At 48.4% G+C, this 17,031-nt stretch overlaps 3 protein-coding genes across 3 annotated transcripts; all 3 read right to left on the bottom strand.

The window, feature by feature from the left end:
- Positions 1-3,187: 3,187 nt before the first annotated feature.
- On the bottom strand, positions 3,188-4,714 carry ONS95_002755 (uncharacterized protein; the record flags this gene model as incomplete). The annotated part of the gene is made up of 6 exons (XM_058496030.1): positions 3,188-3,260; positions 3,309-3,577; positions 3,653-3,879; positions 3,931-4,209; positions 4,265-4,396; positions 4,459-4,714. The coding sequence occupies 6 exons, from the start codon at positions 4,712-4,714 to the stop codon at positions 3,188-3,190; spliced, it is 1,236 nt and encodes a 411-aa protein (XP_058354760.1).
- Positions 4,715-5,556: 842 nt separating this feature from the next.
- Positions 5,557-5,768, bottom strand: ONS95_002754 (uncharacterized protein; the record flags this gene model as incomplete). The annotated part of the gene is made up of 2 exons (XM_058496029.1): positions 5,557-5,682; positions 5,733-5,768. The coding sequence occupies 2 exons, from the start codon at positions 5,766-5,768 to the stop codon at positions 5,557-5,559; spliced, it is 162 nt and encodes a 53-aa protein (XP_058354759.1).
- A 5,130-nt stretch (positions 5,769-10,898) lies between these two features.
- On the bottom strand, positions 10,899-15,299 carry ONS95_002753 (uncharacterized protein). The gene is made up of 3 exons (XM_058496028.1): positions 14,806-15,299; positions 12,948-14,742; positions 10,899-12,902 (listed from the first exon to the last, which is right to left on the bottom strand). Exons 2-3 carry the CDS (start codon positions 13,556-13,558, stop codon positions 11,423-11,425), a joined length of 2,091 nt encoding a protein of 696 aa, XP_058354758.1. The 5' UTR covers positions 13,559-14,742; positions 14,806-15,299; the 3' UTR covers positions 10,899-11,422.
- Positions 15,300-17,031: the final 1,732 nt, after the last annotated feature.

Below are 17,031 nucleotides of genomic sequence, written 5' to 3'. Positions count from 1 at the left end.
AGCTATCTCGAATCGTTCTGACAATATCCGCTGCACCGCTACGAGCATCTTTGAGCGCTGTCGTTGCCATATCTTTGTTTTTCAAGACTTACCAGTGGTTAGTTGCAGTAATCTACGATGAGGGTTGAGGTCCAGCTCGGCGCCAGCCTGGAAAGGAAACGACCTGGCATGAACGACACGTCTTCCAAGATCGAGCTAACTTACAAATTGTACACTTTCCAGGAGATAAACGATCCAAACTATCGACTCTGATTATTCGCACAAAGTATCATATGCCACTATTTGGCGAGCTGGGTGTATTTGTTGTCATTGGTTCCAACATCTCTCGTGGCTCGATCTTCTCTGATGCACTTCAATAGATTTCTACAATCACGAGGCAAATTTACAGCAGGGCGAGTCACTTGCATTTCGAACATCTCCTAATAACCAATCATCACTGCTCAAAAGGTTGTCCGAGTCCTTCTTGCAAATAATCTACATCTCCGAACGACCGCTTCGGCTTCGAACCCACTTCGAGTACCGAACTTCGGACTTGAGGCGAACCGCTGCCTGCTGTCCCAGGGCAGCATACAGCACCATACTACTCCTTTGAAAATCATATATGGGAATGGATTGAGAAATTGGAAGGCTCTGGCAGTTCATGTTCTGACGTGGTTGGCAATGCTCTGCTTTTCAAGTTCGAGGGACCATCTCTTGAATCTTGACAACCTTGAAAGGCCACCAAGACGTCCCTACAGAAGAATATACTGGAACCTTGCCACCAAACCTCGAATCTGCCACACAGACTCAAGATGGCAGTATCAATAGTCGAAGTCTTCCTTGCTGGTCAGTGTTCTCAAACCCACATCCCTGACTTCGACCAGCCAGGAGGCTACCAGAGGCCCTCAATCTTCCCACAAGTGCGTCCACGAAAATTAGTTCTCCAGCAATATCGAAAGCTGCTCCAAAGCACATAATATCTATATAGATAATCACAAAATAATGATCATTTGCCTTGCTATTGACAGAAAGCGGGATTTATTTCGCCGTTCGCGCCTTCGCCAAGCAGGACATTTCGCTCGCTGAAGACGGTATTCTCTCTCCCCGTTCAGATCGAAATCTACATGATTCTCATCTCCCCGAATGCACATCAAGAGAAGTCAAATTCAAAGCAACAAAGTTGAGGATCTTACCCTCACTACTTCCTAGAAGGGAATCAAGGCTGGCAGTTGCATTCGCTTCTCTTGAAGAAGTCACCGAGTCCCAAAACGAAACATCTTCATCTTCCCTGCCCTTTCCTACACATTCTATTCAAGTCCCCCTTCTACCATTCAAATACACAATCCTGTAATGAGCACAAGCCAAGTAAATTACGAGGATGGAAAGATATTGTGTTCCCTGCAAGCTTCACAACCATATTCGCTAGCTTCATTTAGGAAATACTGGGGTAGTCATGTATTCACTGCACAAATTACACGGGGGTTACTTTTTACCTTTTTAGTTATTTTCCAGATCGACATGATCTCCTGGGAAAGATCCGCCCTGGCTCCTTCACCGCTCGCTTCACCCAGGGCGTGTGCATATACTCGCTACACTTCTCCAAAAGAAGATAGAAAGTCAACAAATCCAAATCAGAATCCAAATAAAAGCTCAAGGCAAAGATAAACAATTTCCAACACTTAATTTTTTTTAACCTCCGTATAACGCATGCCCTTCCAATACTCCAGTACTTATCACACCTAGATCAATCTGCAAAATTGCGCTTCTCCTTTCGGTCTCCTTTTACTGCACCACTCCTTACCTTTTTTCATTTTCTGTACAAGTCCCAGCCCTGCCCTAGCCTCATCACCTGTATCCCTTCTACTGCTCCATGAGATTGATGGATCGATCAATCAGCGAACTTGTTTATACAGCTACGTAGGTATCGTCACCGGGTTACTGTATTGGACCTAGTTGCGGCTCAAATTGATTTTTTTACTTATGTATCTGTGTATGTTAGGCATGCATATAAGTATATATGATCAGATATCAGAGCGCCCAGATAGACAGACAGACACCCCACGTCCCCATGCCATGCTATGCAAGTTCGAGAGGGAGGCTCTCAGCACACCACACCCCCCGCACCGCACACTCCAACGCTGGAGGGAGACGGAAAATGCCTATCGAGAAGAAACGTGAATACACACACCAGTATCATAGACACAAAGTTGTGGATGAATTTGGGACGCGAGCCAACAACATTTTCTTGCTCAAAAATAGATCTGGATTGTGAGAATTAAACATCATAAAAGCCTCCTTCTGCGACCACAGCTACTGAGATGAACTGGGCTAAGAGCGCACTGCTCGCAAAGCTTCTCGAGAACGTCTAGATGTAGAGTTATTAATATCACTGTACGATAATACAATAACTCAAAAATGAAGTTATTTAGCTAGTATTTTATACGTGCTTGTCCACGTGCTGGAAGGATAAATAACAACCACCCTTGCAAGTCAAAAGTTCACGAGTGCGATTTCTTTGCCGTATCACGAATCATATACAACAAGACCCATCGTCCCAAACAAAAGTTATAAATATCCAGGTACAACATATCCATCGCTTCCATCGGACTCTACCAATAGGTTATTTTTTAACCAAGATTGTGCAAAGAAATATTCAGAGGCTCACGTGACGATGGTCGGCCACAAGACGCGAAATTTGGAGAAATATGGTAGTTTGTTACATCCAGTATTACTTACCTATGGAGCCAATATTTAATTAGTCATATTGATATATTTCCATCAGGAACAGTATGTCGTCGAAATACACATTGGGTCTAGTTGGTGGTGTTTCGGCTGTGGCTTGTGTGTCGCGAGCTCGGCGGCAAGGCTTGGACATCACTTGAACTCACCGCAATCTATATTTGGGAGTTCCTAGCAATAGCACAAGGTCTCAAGTCTACTTCGTATGCTTTGGAGCTTACCAGCAATCACAGATCAGACTCGACGATCGACTCAGTGCTTGAACGGAAGACAAGAATGGAATTCGTCAAAGAGCGGTCTGGATAACCTCACTTGCTAGGAAATTGCTTTCATCCTGCTTGCATCCCTCATACACGAACCCAAAGGAAAGAAATTTTGGACCTCTCGGACTCCTTTACAATGAATTACCTGGATAACTACTCCTCATATCTTCTAAGACCATCGCTAGTCTGTCTGCGCCTTCAAGGCTTCACATTGGGGGAGTGACTTTTCCATTCCCGGCGCTAATATTTCCGAGGAAGGTCACCACGATTGCGCTATATCTACAAGATTATCAGTAAGAAAACATTGGGCTTTAGAATGAGGCTTACGTGGCAGTGCTGACGAAGACATTGTACACATGTGCGCCAGTAACCACCGACACCACGATAGAGAATAGGACGATGAATATGGATGCGGTAACGGCCATCCAGGAACGACTCATGGGTACCAAGAACAAGAGAAACACTGGAGTCAGTAGGATACCGACGGTGGTTAGTACTAAGAAGAGGCCGCCCCAGATCTTAAGAAGCGTTGCAGAATAGTACGTCACTTGCGTATCCGTGGTCTTCTCGCGCTCCGTGGCAGTTACAAGGTATGGCTTGATAGCAGTATCAGCATTCTCATTCTTCCGAAAGTACAGCTCTACTCTTTGTCCGCATTCATGTTAACGTACCTTCAAGAAGCTCCACGGCCAACTGTTGAGTCGGTCCTGGAGAAATGTTTCGAAGTAATTACTACCATGCCCATTGATGCTGAGGAAATCGTCTTGGTGCATGATGAAATCCCAGTACCCTGGAGCAAGTGGCTTGTTCTGCCAGATCCAGTTGTATAAGACTTTATGGACACGCTTGGGGGTTCGACCCAGAGCTTGCATCTTCGCGTGGCGCAAAACAAGGTCGTCTACTTCAATATCAGATCTCGGAATCCTCCCGACGTGATCTTTCAACATACCGTACTCCTTGAGCTTCGCCTTGATATCGATCATCAATATCTTTCGCTTATCATCCCAGCAATTCTTGTGTTCTGTATGCTTCAAGCGATGGTTCGTTATCGGATCGGTATCGTCGTGCTTGTCGAGCTCTGCCAGTCGCTTCTCCAACTCGTTGAGCTCCACCTCGCAGATCAGAATGAGGTGGTTATGTAAGGTCTTGTAGCCTCGGGAGATCTGTAAGTCGTCGTCGCTGGAAACGAATGCGGCAAGTCTTGGGAAGCCTTGAGGTACTTTCTCGTCTGATGTACTATGTGAGTTCTTGGCCCAAGATGAAAGTCGTGAGACATAACTTACAACTCTCTTTCTCCAGTCTATGGTAGCCATGCAGTTTGTTCAAACGCTTCTCCTCTGTCTTTCTCTTTTCTGCTCTTATTCGTGGGGAAAAGGTCGTTGAGATCCGACGCAGATTGATCTTAACGAAGGAGTCTGCTCACAAGGCAAGGTCATCGTCAGCAAAACTCCCGCTCTAAACACTGCAGTCCTTTTACCTTCAAGCTCAGGGTCCTCTTGTACTTGTGAAGTTTCTTCTACTGTTACAGAAGGCAGTGTACCGCTTGAGGTCCGGATTTCAGAAAGATCTTCCGCAGCAGGAGACTGTTGGCTAGTAGTCTGCCGAAACCTCACCCCTTCGGCGTCCATTTGGTCCAAAGGTAAGCCTTGCTCTTCTCTATGTTTGTTAGTAGCGTCATCACCTCTCGGTACCAGACCTAAGAGCCTATTGACAGGAAGCATGAGACCCGTCATCGTATCAGGAGCAACAGTCGGAAGGGCAGTGAAGAGGAGTAAGTGCAAGTGCAAGCCTCGCAACACTCCATATAACCTCCATCTCGAGCCTTCGACAAGCGCTGTCCTTCTAACTCACCACTGGGCTCTCTGGTTGCCCAGTTGGTAGCCAGGAGGCTGTTGTATGCCTAACGTGGTGCTGCAGAGGATGGAGGGCCGGTAAAAGATGACCGCACACCACCCCCAAACTCGCGGACAAATGAGATCAACGCACATAAATACACTCGTCTAGCACGCTCTACCTATTAGAAGCTTCTTCTTTCGATTATTTAAGTGGCGGGATCATGTGTTTATAGGTTGGCAAATGATTTGGGCAATGGACAGATACAGATTCGAGTATTTTTGGGGTACTATGGAGGACGAAATTCAGGGACCTGGCTCAGTGGGCGTAGGACTTCTTATAGAGAGAACAGCCCCTGGGCTTTGTGTTCAATGTTGCTTGGAATGCCATTGGAGCGGTTCATCAGACGCGTGACAAGGCGCGGTTGCCCAACGGGTTCATTCGGACGAGGCTCAGAATAGGTGTTTTTTGACAATTGATTACCTTTTACTTCTATGTACGAAGCCCTAGTCCCTTCATCTATATATCCCTTCTTCTATCTATATAACGCTTTTTGAGAAAAAAATTACTCCGAAGTATTTTCCTGCCCCATGCCAATTCTCTTTTGTCCAGATTGATTCCCATTCACATTCCATTTCCTGGCCCTGAAAGGTTTACATGCTTTGTTTATTCTCTCGGGACTCCAGCCAGATCCGCCACAGTCTCGCTTACCCAGCCTTTCTGATACAAAATTATTTTGGTCTCAGTTCGCTCCTCCAGCGGAGAAGCTGACTTGACCTCCTCCTGAGCCGCCTTCAGAAGTACCTGTGGTTTCTGACGACGTTTCCGTGGTGCTTGTAGTGTCTGGTGGTAGGTTGATCACTGGATCCTGAAAGCAGTTAGGAGGAAATGGCTTTGATCTAGGGTGTTGAAACTCACTTCTCCTTCCGGACCTGGCTTGACATCAATAGGCATTTTGCACCTTGCCCAAATGGGCTACCGCTCCCTCCCAAGCTAGGAGCCACGCAAATATGTATGATGTCCTTGCCAGACTTCCGCTGCACGCACTTGTCTTCAAAGGAATCGCGGGCTACCTCTGGTATAGGGGGCTCTAGATAGCACTGAACTTCGAGGTCCGAATAAGGGGAATTGGTGTGCTATTCGGAAATCCAAGCTCTTGAAAAGAGTCAGTAAACAGTGCGTTTAATTATCAGAACTCGCTTGCATCACCTGAAATCCAATCCCATATACATCCAGATAGAGCCTGTCCTGTTTCCTCCAGACTCAATTTGTGGAAGCCTGGAGTCACCGTTCCAATGCACAGAAATTTTGTGTCCCCTCGTCTGTGTCCTCCAACGAATGACCGTTACGTTTCTCGAGGCGTCGCCTGACGGTTGCAGAAGACAATGCGATACCTGTTCTAGAAATCTCGAATGGATATCATAGGAAACATGATAGGAGAGGCTTCGATGCAGCTGGTGGGAATTTTCGTCACACAGACTACCGTGAAGATACAACGCGCCACCTTATTTTGCCCCGAACTGACAGGGTGCTCCTCCTGCAGAGCCTCTGACTCGAGCAGCCTCCGTATGTGGTCTGCGTCGTATCAGATAACCTGGTCTGCTGCACTCGCCCTCGTCTTGCGGTGTGGAATGAGGTAGAATCTCCATTGTGAGGTCGAAACATACTGGAGCACATCCTGCCGGGTGGCTGGTCGGTCAGCCATGGCTGATATGGAGTAAAAAGCTCTCCCCGCATCCGCAGACCCTCTGTGGCGGCCAGTAGAGAAGCTGTATCGCTGAGCTCTGCGTCGAGTCTGAGGACTGTACGCCCGATTGATGAGGGGATATTCAAGTCCAGATGTTGTCTGTGTGCATGCTATTCTGTAGCGGTAGCAACCGAACATCCATCCCTGCTGATAATCATCCCCGACATCCTCTTCAATCCCACATTATTCTTTCTTAAAATGCACAAGAAAACGACAGAATCAACTCTCCCCTTTTACCAATGTAAAGTATATGGGCACTACCCAGTGTATACTTCCGTCGTATCAACTAGCCCAAATTTTGAAGAGTAATCTTCCCATGAAGCACGATGGGTTCTCTAGTGGAAGCCCCAGCCAGTTTTAGGCCGAGCCAATTGGGTATGAAATTCGCATCAGCAGCCACCCGAAAGGCTGACAGGAACAATCCACAATGTCAATTCTTTGAGCACTTGTCCTCAGTTTGTTCTGCTCGAAGCAGAGAAATCCTCATACGAACCCAAAGCTGGAAAATCGTTGACGATGAGTAGCATTGAAACGAAACTACTGGAACAGTGCTGAAGAAGTATTGAGATGCGGCAAGAAAAGAAGAAGGAGAAATAGCAATTGAATCAAGTGAGCTCAGTCGCATATTTCCATTGCGCCGTCTCAGAACGTCGGAGACAATGCGAACCAGCTCAGATATGGCGAACAGCAGTAGGGCGAACAAGGCACAAGGACCCGGGGACGGATGGCTTGGTGAAGCGAACTTCCAGACATCCCTGAAGACAACAGTGCTGGACATATCTGGGTCTTGACAACGTCGCAGCGAATCTCATCCGCGGATGAATATCCAACATGCGACTTGCGAGGGGTCCAGAGTGGGCAGCGACACCCGATGCAGCTATCTGCATCAGTGGGATATTCTGCAGAACATCCTTGGCCGTGCCGTCCCTCATGACACCACCCTGACAAGAATTCGCGCATTGGCAAACCTCGATAGAGACAGTTGCTCCGTTACCAAACTCGATGTTTGTAAGGGAAGCGTGCCAGTCTTGCCAGAACTCGGCAAGTGTACCTTGGTTTGAACAGAGGAGAAAGAAAACTTGCCGAGGAAAAGCAACATATATCGTCATCAAATTGAGGTGCGCAGAGTCTGAGACTCGTGTGTCGGAACACAAGCTAAAAATAAGCGGGCGAAAACAAAGGGAGAAATCTCGTCGGTTTCGTGACCCAGAAGTCTGGCGCTTTCATCTTTGTTGATCAATTGCATTTCTGAGTTGTGAGTCCGGCCATGAAGAAGCTAAGAACGAGAGATGAAATGTGCAAAAGGAGATGGGAGAAGAGAATAGAGGCTGCGCTTCTTATACTGCATTCTCCCTCGCAAACGCTCGCCCGGTTTCTCCGTCGAACCTTATTGTGTGACAGCCTAAGATTGGAGCCGTGCAGACTACTCTAAATCCTGTCCATATTACAGGCATATGTCGTACGTCCAGATTTTCCAGCCAGAGTGAAGGGAGGGGGGGGTTCAGGCTGATCCTAGCGTCATTTTGCTTCGGGTTTCCTATTTCATCATCTGTGTGGTTGCTGGGATGACACCACCCATAGCTGGAGGGCTTCTGGGCTTATGCTAGACCTGTCTGCATCAAATCAGATCCGCAGGTCCAGTGGTTTCGTGGCCATCTACAGTCACTTGCGGCGGCCAATTCCGCGCGTTGAGCAGTATGTTGTCCAATCACACCAATTCAAGGTCAGCAAGGTTGTCCTAGAACATGCATCTTAAAGATGTAATATCGAACGTGGCGTATGATGATCGGGAAGCAAGAAAACTGAGCGTTAAGCTGGAGGTAACATTGGTTGGAGCTTGAGACGGGTAATATTGCTGTCTTGCGATGATTCGTGCTACCTCCACTGGCCACAGCCATGGATGCAGACCACGGTAAGCGCATTTGCAGGCAGGTAACGTCAAAGTTGATTTTATCGCCACTGAATACGACAATCTGTACGTTCCCGCCCTTGTCGATATAGTGTTGTGACATCTTGGCTAGAGCCAGATGGTTGTGAGTTTTGAGTTTCTTCCTGGAGATTCAGCAAAGAATCCTTTCAGCAAGCTCCTACCCTTCACCATAAATTGAAGAAAGGCATTATGCAGACGCAGCTGGTAAGCTTTCTGATCTTGTGCAGTCTTTCCTTGATCTCTCAGACATGTCATGGATCAGTTCTGCTGCAAAGATCTCGCATCCATCGAATCCGACTAGGATCAGCTCTCTACTTTCTCGAGAATCAACGAAAGCCGGTTGCCAATGCACTGAACTTTTACTGGATATCACCCATAATTTTCGATACAACAGGATTTACTGGATTGCACGAACTCACCATGTCAAGTTGCTCCGACCACAGTTCCTTGACACTTTTACTGACCAGCACGGAAATCGAAGGTCGATGCTACATTCATTTATAGAAGTTTACTTAATCATTTACTCCTAGCCAAAATACCTTCCCCATTGTCGAATGGAAGCTAATCAGAACGTTTTCCCCAAGTGTTTCATCCTCTCCTCCACCCTCGAGCAGTCGAAATCGAGCACGCACACTCCAAGAAGGAGCATCGTTTCTTCGAGAAACCACATCTGAACAGCTTCCCGAACTGTATGACCGTAATGACCATATATCTGTCAGCTACAAGTACAAGATCGGCTGCTTGTTGAGGTTGCATGCTTGTTCCTTCCTGGATGCCAGGTGAATAGGAAGGCACAACGTTCGGCTTTCAAACGAAGCACGATGTCGATTCCACGACCTGTTTCGGACGAAGCTTTAAGGTGTTCATATCTCTTTCATCTGAAACATACTATGGAATAGATGTTCAGCCTCATCGCTGTGCTCGTCACATAGAGAGAGGCGTCTGCTACTCGATCGCTCCGAAGAATTCATTGAAAGTTACCAATTCTCGGCCACACACTCGCATTGTCCTCATGTAACGACATGTAGACGCCAAAACACCTCCAACATTTCAAAAACATGTCGCTGGATACTCACCGCGCACCGCTTGATTGGACTTCGTCAAGCCGAACTCATCCATAACAGTCAAGGCGATGTTGTTGATACAGAAGTCCAAAATCAATAATGCAGAGGCACCAGGATGTTAACACGCAGTCTATGCTTCAACGGCAATGAAGTCGCAGCTCTCACCAGTATTGCTATCTACTCCCTAGCTGCCATAATAAGCTCCAGAAACCCTAGCTGTTGGCCCGGTCCACAAGAGCGTGTCTGCACCAAGTTCCCGCCAAATTCGACTAACACTTGCTTGAGCTACATACACATTCTCAGCGAAACAGCGAAGCAGGAGCACATTGATCCTCCACAGAATGAAAATCGATCTTGCACGTAATAGGTATTTTAACGTTCAGCAACAAACAACACACTCCAGCCCTCTCCACTGTCCACGCTGCCAAATCGTTCTCGTGCAGCACTTCCACTTCCACGAGCATACATCCTCCTCCAGGCCCAAATTCTCCACCACCTCAAAATACAAAAGACAAGATTCATATACATCCATCATTTCGCGGTACGAGTACGAGTGTCAGGTTCGAGGCTCCTCCTGCACCTGGACTGAGAGATGGAGGTATAAAATACAGCTCTGAGCTCTTGCATCAAAACAAATCTATACCTCCTATGGACAGCTTATCGAGGAACCTCTGTCAACCCATCCACGATATGGAGAGGCACATGGGGAAGGATATCGGGATAGATTGATTGATTGATTGAAGACGTGGATACCTCATCATGCGCATAGCAACAAACAAAATCGGATTGAATTTGATTGGTTTGGATTTGTTTGGTTGGTTCAAGTTCACAACTCAACCTACTGCTCTGCTCTGTGTTTATAGTTTTGTTCTCTGCTATCACCTTTTACAGGCATAGGCGGTTACGAAGGATTGGGCTGCCTGGTGGGTTGATCTAAGCAAAAAAGCAAGACAAGAGTACCTATTTTCCAGGGGCGGAGATGCAGAAAGCTTCTATGATCTGATTTGTGCCAGACCGTGCTTTTGATGAATGACCAGATATCGGTATTGACATTGATATTGATACTCGCGCGTGCAGGAGCTAAACTAGCTAGGCTTGCTTCCTGCATGGCTGCGATGTTCTTATTGGAGATGGATCACCGACTCCAGGATCTAAATTATCCTCATCTCGATTCTTCCGTTCCGTTACGGATTTTGATATCCTCTCTCTCCTCTCTCCTCTCACTTGGAAAGGGTTTGGATGGATGGATGAATGGATTGATGGATAAGGTGTAAGGTGTAAATTGGAATTTCAAAGATCTATGTACAGTAAGTAAGTAGTGTGAAAGATAGAATAGAATAGAATAGCTATGCTGTGATATGCTGCGACGCGTATGGAGTGTATAATACAATGTTTTCTCGCTTTCCTATTCCTAGTCCCCTATCCCAACGCTCATTCCCAACTTCCCTTCTTCCTTACCATGACATAACATGACATGCCATACCAGCGCTCATCTATACAATCCCACCTCTTCTCTCTTCTATCTCAAAAATTTCCATCCCCATGAGCTGGCCAGAGACACAACGCATCTCATAGATATTCTGAAGCAGTACTTGTGCGGATGATGAAAATCGCCACCGATCTGTTTCTCTTTGTTCCCGCGTTCCAAGACCAAATCCAAGTGCCCCCCCAAAAAACGCCGGTGATACGATGCGACTATGTTGATGGATTCGGATATTTCGGATAGATTCGGTCATACAGATGGATGCAAAAGCAATCTCCCACATGAACTCTTCCAAGTCTTCCTCCAGTCAGTCTCATTCCATCAGATTCCTGTCGAGGATTAAGATAGTATGAGTTGAGAATAGTGTGCAGCAGGCACCGGGCGTTACTGCGCAGTACTGTGCGCAGCCTCGTACTCAGCAGCCTTATCCATCAGTCCTGTCCTATACTCTCTCCCTCCTCCTCCACCACCACCACCTCTTGCATGATGTCCATATCCTCTAAGATGACCCCTTGAACTACCATAGCCTCTCCCACCATACCCACCACCGCCACGTCCCGAGTTCTGAAAATATCGTCCCCCATCACCCGCTCCTCCTCCTCCGCCTCCTCCGCCACCACCTCCTCCGCCTCCACCCCGTCCATGTCCATTCCCACTCCCCCTCTCCCCCCGCGACCTTCCCGTATGTCTCCCCCTCCTATTAATCGTAAAATTAATCCTCAAAAGCGGCCTCTCCACCCACTCCAACCCCTTAATCCCCAACTCCCCCCTCCTCTCCTCCCCGGCCACCGTCCAAGCCTGAAAGATCTCCGCCGGTTCCGTCAGCGGCCTAAGTTCCGGCACCCAAGCCTTGACATACTCGCCGCTCGGATCATAATCAAAGGCCTGCTTAACAGGATTGAAGATCCTCGCCTCGCCACGAGGATCGTTGCCCACGCCGGCGAGGTACTGCCAGTTCCCCCAGTTGGAGGAAAGGTCGTAGTCGACGAGCATGCATTCATACCACTCTGCTCCGATGCGCCAGTCGATCTTGAGGTGTTTGGCCAGGAAGGAAGCGACGTTCTGCCGCGCGCGGTTGGACGTGTACCCCGTGTGGTACATCTCTCTCAGGCTCGCGTCAATGAGGCCCATTCCCGTGGTGCCGTTGAGGAAGCGCTCGATCTGGGATCTGACCTCCTCGGGTGTAGATCCTGGGGATGGTCGAGATGGGGAGGACCACCGCTCTGAATCTTCGGCTTTGAAGCCGCTGAGGCGGAAGAGTTTGGGCCCGAATTTGCGCGTGCAGAGGCGCATGTAGTCGCGCCAGAGGAGCTCGAAGCGGATGCTTTTCGTGCCGGGGTTTTCGCCTGCGCCGAAGCCGGATACGCTGCTGTAGGAGGGGTTGGTGCCGTCTTCGAAGGAGAGGAGGTGCGAGTGGATTTGCCGGGCGGTGATGCAGCCTAGGCTGAGGTAGGCGGAGAGTTTGGTGGAGAAGTCGTGCCCGAGGAGGCCGTTGCGGGTGTCGTTGTAGGTGTTGATGTTGCCGCTGGTGATGAGGTAGTTGAGCCGGTCTTGGGCTTGGGTTTCGCCGCCGAGGAAGGGGTGGGCGGATTTGGTTGATTCGGGGTAGGATGGGGGGTTGGTGACTAGATCGTGGGCGGATAGGGGTTTGAGAAGTGATGACTGAAGGTTGTCGAGGGTGTCTGGGATGATGAATGGAGATCGTTGGTCCGGTATTGACTCTTTTGGTGGGAAGGGTGGTAGAGAGCCTTTGGCTGGTGTTGACAATACATCTCGAGGATGATCACGAAGAGGTTCAACAGTCTTCCTGTAGCTAGTAAAGATGTCTGACAACTCGACAATGTTGGTGAGTGGTAGATCGCGACTGGTGAAGTTAGTAAGTGCCAAGTGGAGTCGAACAAGTACTTACTCATCAATTAAATATTTCTCGTCAGTCCATAGCTTGAACTCCACATCCGAATCTCTGCAGGCGTTCTTTACCCGATGCTCCTCCTGCTTTTCCTCTACTCCCTCCTCTTCTACCATCCAAACACCTCCAACCTTCAGGTCACCCTTGGCATCAATCTTCCTTAACATGTCCTCCACGACATCACCCAACATTCCAACACGAACACATAATCCACTTCCCACCTTCTCCAATCCCTCTTTCAGATCCCAGATACATTCGGCCAAGAAAGAAACACGATGCGGACCAGTTCGCCAGAAGCCGCCAACCTTACTTCTCGCTTCACGGTACGGACTCTTGGTATTGCTATCCGGAATGAAGCCTTTGACCTCCAGCTGCTGAGCACTGAAGACATAAAGCGGTAAGACATGCGTGAACCCATGATTCTTTGACGAAGCGAGTGAGTGGAGAACGGGATTGTCAGACACGCGGAGATCCCTCCGGAGCAGGTAGATCAAGACGTTGGAGTCTGGCATCTTGGTGTTTGTGGAGATGTGGAGCTTGGACGAGATGGAGACGGACACAGGTGAAGATAGTACTTGGCGCATTCCAATTCGAGGGAGGGAGCGGTACATATGCGCGAGTCAGAGGTGGAGTCTATCTGCACCGCAAGACAAAGCTACCGCCGGAAATCCACAGCTGAACTTGGGACTCGTACTCGAACTCGTGCTTGGGGGGTTGGAGCTTGTACTCCTCGCTACACCCGCACGGGATGGGAGATGTGAATTGAAATTCTCCTTGTAGTACAATTAGGCGTCAATGAGGTGTAGTGCGGATCCGATGTTGATTGTGAGACACTGAGGCGTGCGGGTGTCCTTGAGCTGTGATTGACAAGGAAGTAGGGTAGATGAGAAGAAGAAACCTCCTGGTCCAGGTTGGCGAGAATGCAGCGGTTAATGTCGATTAAGCCAAGTGCAGATTGAACCAAGGACGCTGAACACCAGGAAGAATCCTTTGTATAACGGGCAAGAGGCACGACCCGAGGTGGTGGATATTCGCGGTGGAACAGAATCATGCGCTCATTGAAGCTGAATTGGGTTGGGGGCCCCCACTGCGGGAGAGATATATAGCTAGATCCGATTTAGATTCAATGGGGCGGTGGATTCTCGCTACCAAAGATCTGAGGATGGGACTTGAGAGTCGGAAGAGGGAGTGGAGTGGAAACTTGTGAGTTGAAGATCCACGTATTGAGAGATACAGTACATATAGAAGGAGTAAGTAAATATAGAAGGAAAGGAAACACAGTGGAAAAGAAAATGTCTAGGTCGAACAGATTGAGCGCGGGCAGAGATGAGGTCGAGGTCGAGGTCGAGGTCGAGGAACGTAAGTAGGATAGGCGACGCAGTAACTTAGTACAGTACAGTAGTACTTTACAGTCGCAGGCGATGCCCATGTCCATGTCTGTCCACTGTCCAGGTCCAGCTCAACCCCAGAATCGGGAATGGACCCCTTGGATCAGGGAAAGTACCTTACCCGCACCGTACCGCACCTGGCCGACCTGGCCGACCTGGCCTACCTGCCCTACTCTACCTTACCTTACCTTACTTTGTGAACTCATCTAAGTACTTACCCATGCTCAGCTCGTCCATCTCATCTCCAAGAAGGGTCTTCAAACCGTACTTGTAACTGCAGACCCTTGCCGCTTAGACTTGCTCTCTCCCTCGTATCGTATCGTATCGCATCATCCAAGACACCTTGGATCTTCTACAAGTCCTTCCTTACCTTGCCGCATTGGCCAACGGGTACAGCACGGAGGTACCTACGTTGTGTGCCGCAGGTTCCAGAGTAAGTAAGTAAGTGTCAATTAGGCATGCAGACTTACCTTAATTATCTCAAATACTGCCCCTATCCCAGCAAGGCATGACAAGGAACTTACCTCTTCCTTGCCTAACCCCGTCTGGCTGGAGTCTATCCTTATCCTTACTCATGGGCACGAACTCTACTCTAGGCGCATGCATGATCCATCTCGTCTCTGCATGGAAGAGATTGGCGGCAGTCGCTTCGAGCACCCAATCATGTTTCACCCAAAGCTCAGGGGGCAGGGGGCCAACCAAAGCCTAGGTACTTCTATGTTACTGTAACTGGGAAAGTCATGCCTCGTCTCGAGTGGCAATTTACCTTACCTCGGCCAGGCCAGGCCAGGTCAGAGCCCGGCGATGAAGATGGCCGATGAAAGTCTGTCATAAGGTATCGTGGGCAAAGTGAGCTGAAACTGTCATCATATCACATCGCACTGCACCGCACGGCACCGCATCGCACCTGCACCGTCGTCTGATGATGCTGGCAATGTTTCCATGATCTCCAGGCCATATCAAGACCGTCGATATCGAGAGGACGTCGGCGCTCCATAGCCGACGCTACAGTACGATCTGGACTTTTGATGGGGGCGTTCTAGCGCCATCTTGGGATCGGGGAGCTAAGGTACCCCCTAATGTAAATTTACCCGATAGGGTCTAGTCAGCGCTAGGGCCCAATTGAGCCGTCTGCACGTGGCGGCGGAGGGTTGTCCGTGTCCTTGTCATATTCGAGTTTCATTCCGTTCTATCTATCACTTCCATTCTTCTTCTTCTTCCACCACACCTCACCACCACCTCCACCACCACCACCTCGTGGCTTCAAGACATCCACATCCACATCCACATCCACGTTTATTGACTTTGTTCACAGCCACCACCACCACAAACTCTCGTGTCACTTCTGAGACTAACCAGTCCTCTTGCGTTCCCCTCATTGTCATTCCCACCATCCTGATTCAGCTGCGATGCCCCAGTCCAGTCTGATTCCTCGCATACCCGTCCACCTGCTACACAATCGGAGAAGGAGAACACCACATCTCCCAAGAATCTCTGACATGCATCGATCGGCACTGTCACCATCTGCACAGCAAGGCTGAGTATTCATGCATGTATCTATCATTGTGTCTTGACCAGACTTCAGATACTCTGGGGACGAATGAGCATGGCAAGGCCAACTTTTCACAGACCTTCCAAAACGAGAAAAATAAGGAACCATGCTCTTGGCGCGGGGACTTCTGCGCTCACAGCAATCTATTCATATCTGTTGTGCCGCACACACAGGCATTACACATGCATATATTTTCTTTCGCTACCAAACTCCAACCAGTACTCTTCTGTTACTGAGTACGAACTGTAACCGCTCACTTATGTCTTTCTTATTCGAAGAACAGTCAAGTCAGCTGAGCTGTCTGGCCGTGTATATCTACACCCAAAATAAACATTTTTTCCATTTATGGTTGGCAAATTCCTTCTCACATTCACAAGGGCGAGCCTTGCACCGTTTAACCCCGTGTTTGACCTGAATATTCTGGACATAAATTCCCACGTGGCGTTGACAGTTCTTTTTTTGACCGCGTGTTCTGTCATGTATTACATGTTTCAATTTTTCCATTGTACGGATACATATTTCCGAGATTCTATCACATTTCTGCCCAAATGTTACAAGTCCAGAGCTTCAACATTCCTCGAAACACCATGTATCACCAAATACAACACAGCAATCAACCTGATTGGAAATCCATATCCAGAGCACAAATGTCGTGAACAGGACCCCGAAAACAGAAAACAATGGAATTCTCTGTGGCTTGACGCATTCATACCCAATTGTCAATCCTCTCAGCTAGTCACCAAAACTTCAATCCACTCCCAGGAGCTGTAACGATGGTCCCGACACCATGGACTCAGGATGACTTGCTCTGTCGTACAACGTCAAACAGAGCTCTGTCACCTAGGGATTAGAACGAAAATGCAATATGGCACCCGAACACGAATTTCAACGTACGACATAACTTGGCAGATTGTTTAGCTGAGCTGCCAAAACCTTATCAAGGACTGTACAAGAAAACGGCACACTCACGTGCTCACGAACCAATTTTACCTGTCATATATGGGCGTCAAGCCTCGTTTGAATCTTCCGTTTCTGTATACGTATTTTCGAGCATCATGGCTTCACCTCGATCTACAGAACATGGCTTCTAGACGACGAAATCGTATGATGTTATCAGCCGCTGCGCCAATAGCTCCGTGCTATC

This window comes from Cadophora gregata, assembly GCF_030347475.1.
Source record: "Cadophora gregata isolate MNR1 chromosome Unknown scaffold_11, whole genome shotgun sequence".
In the NCBI taxonomy this organism is placed as follows: Eukaryota; Fungi; Ascomycota; class Leotiomycetes; order Helotiales; family Ploettnerulaceae; genus Cadophora; species Cadophora gregata.
Note: the sequence above shows the minus strand (reverse complement) of the source record. Positions and strands in the feature narration are given on the sequence as shown.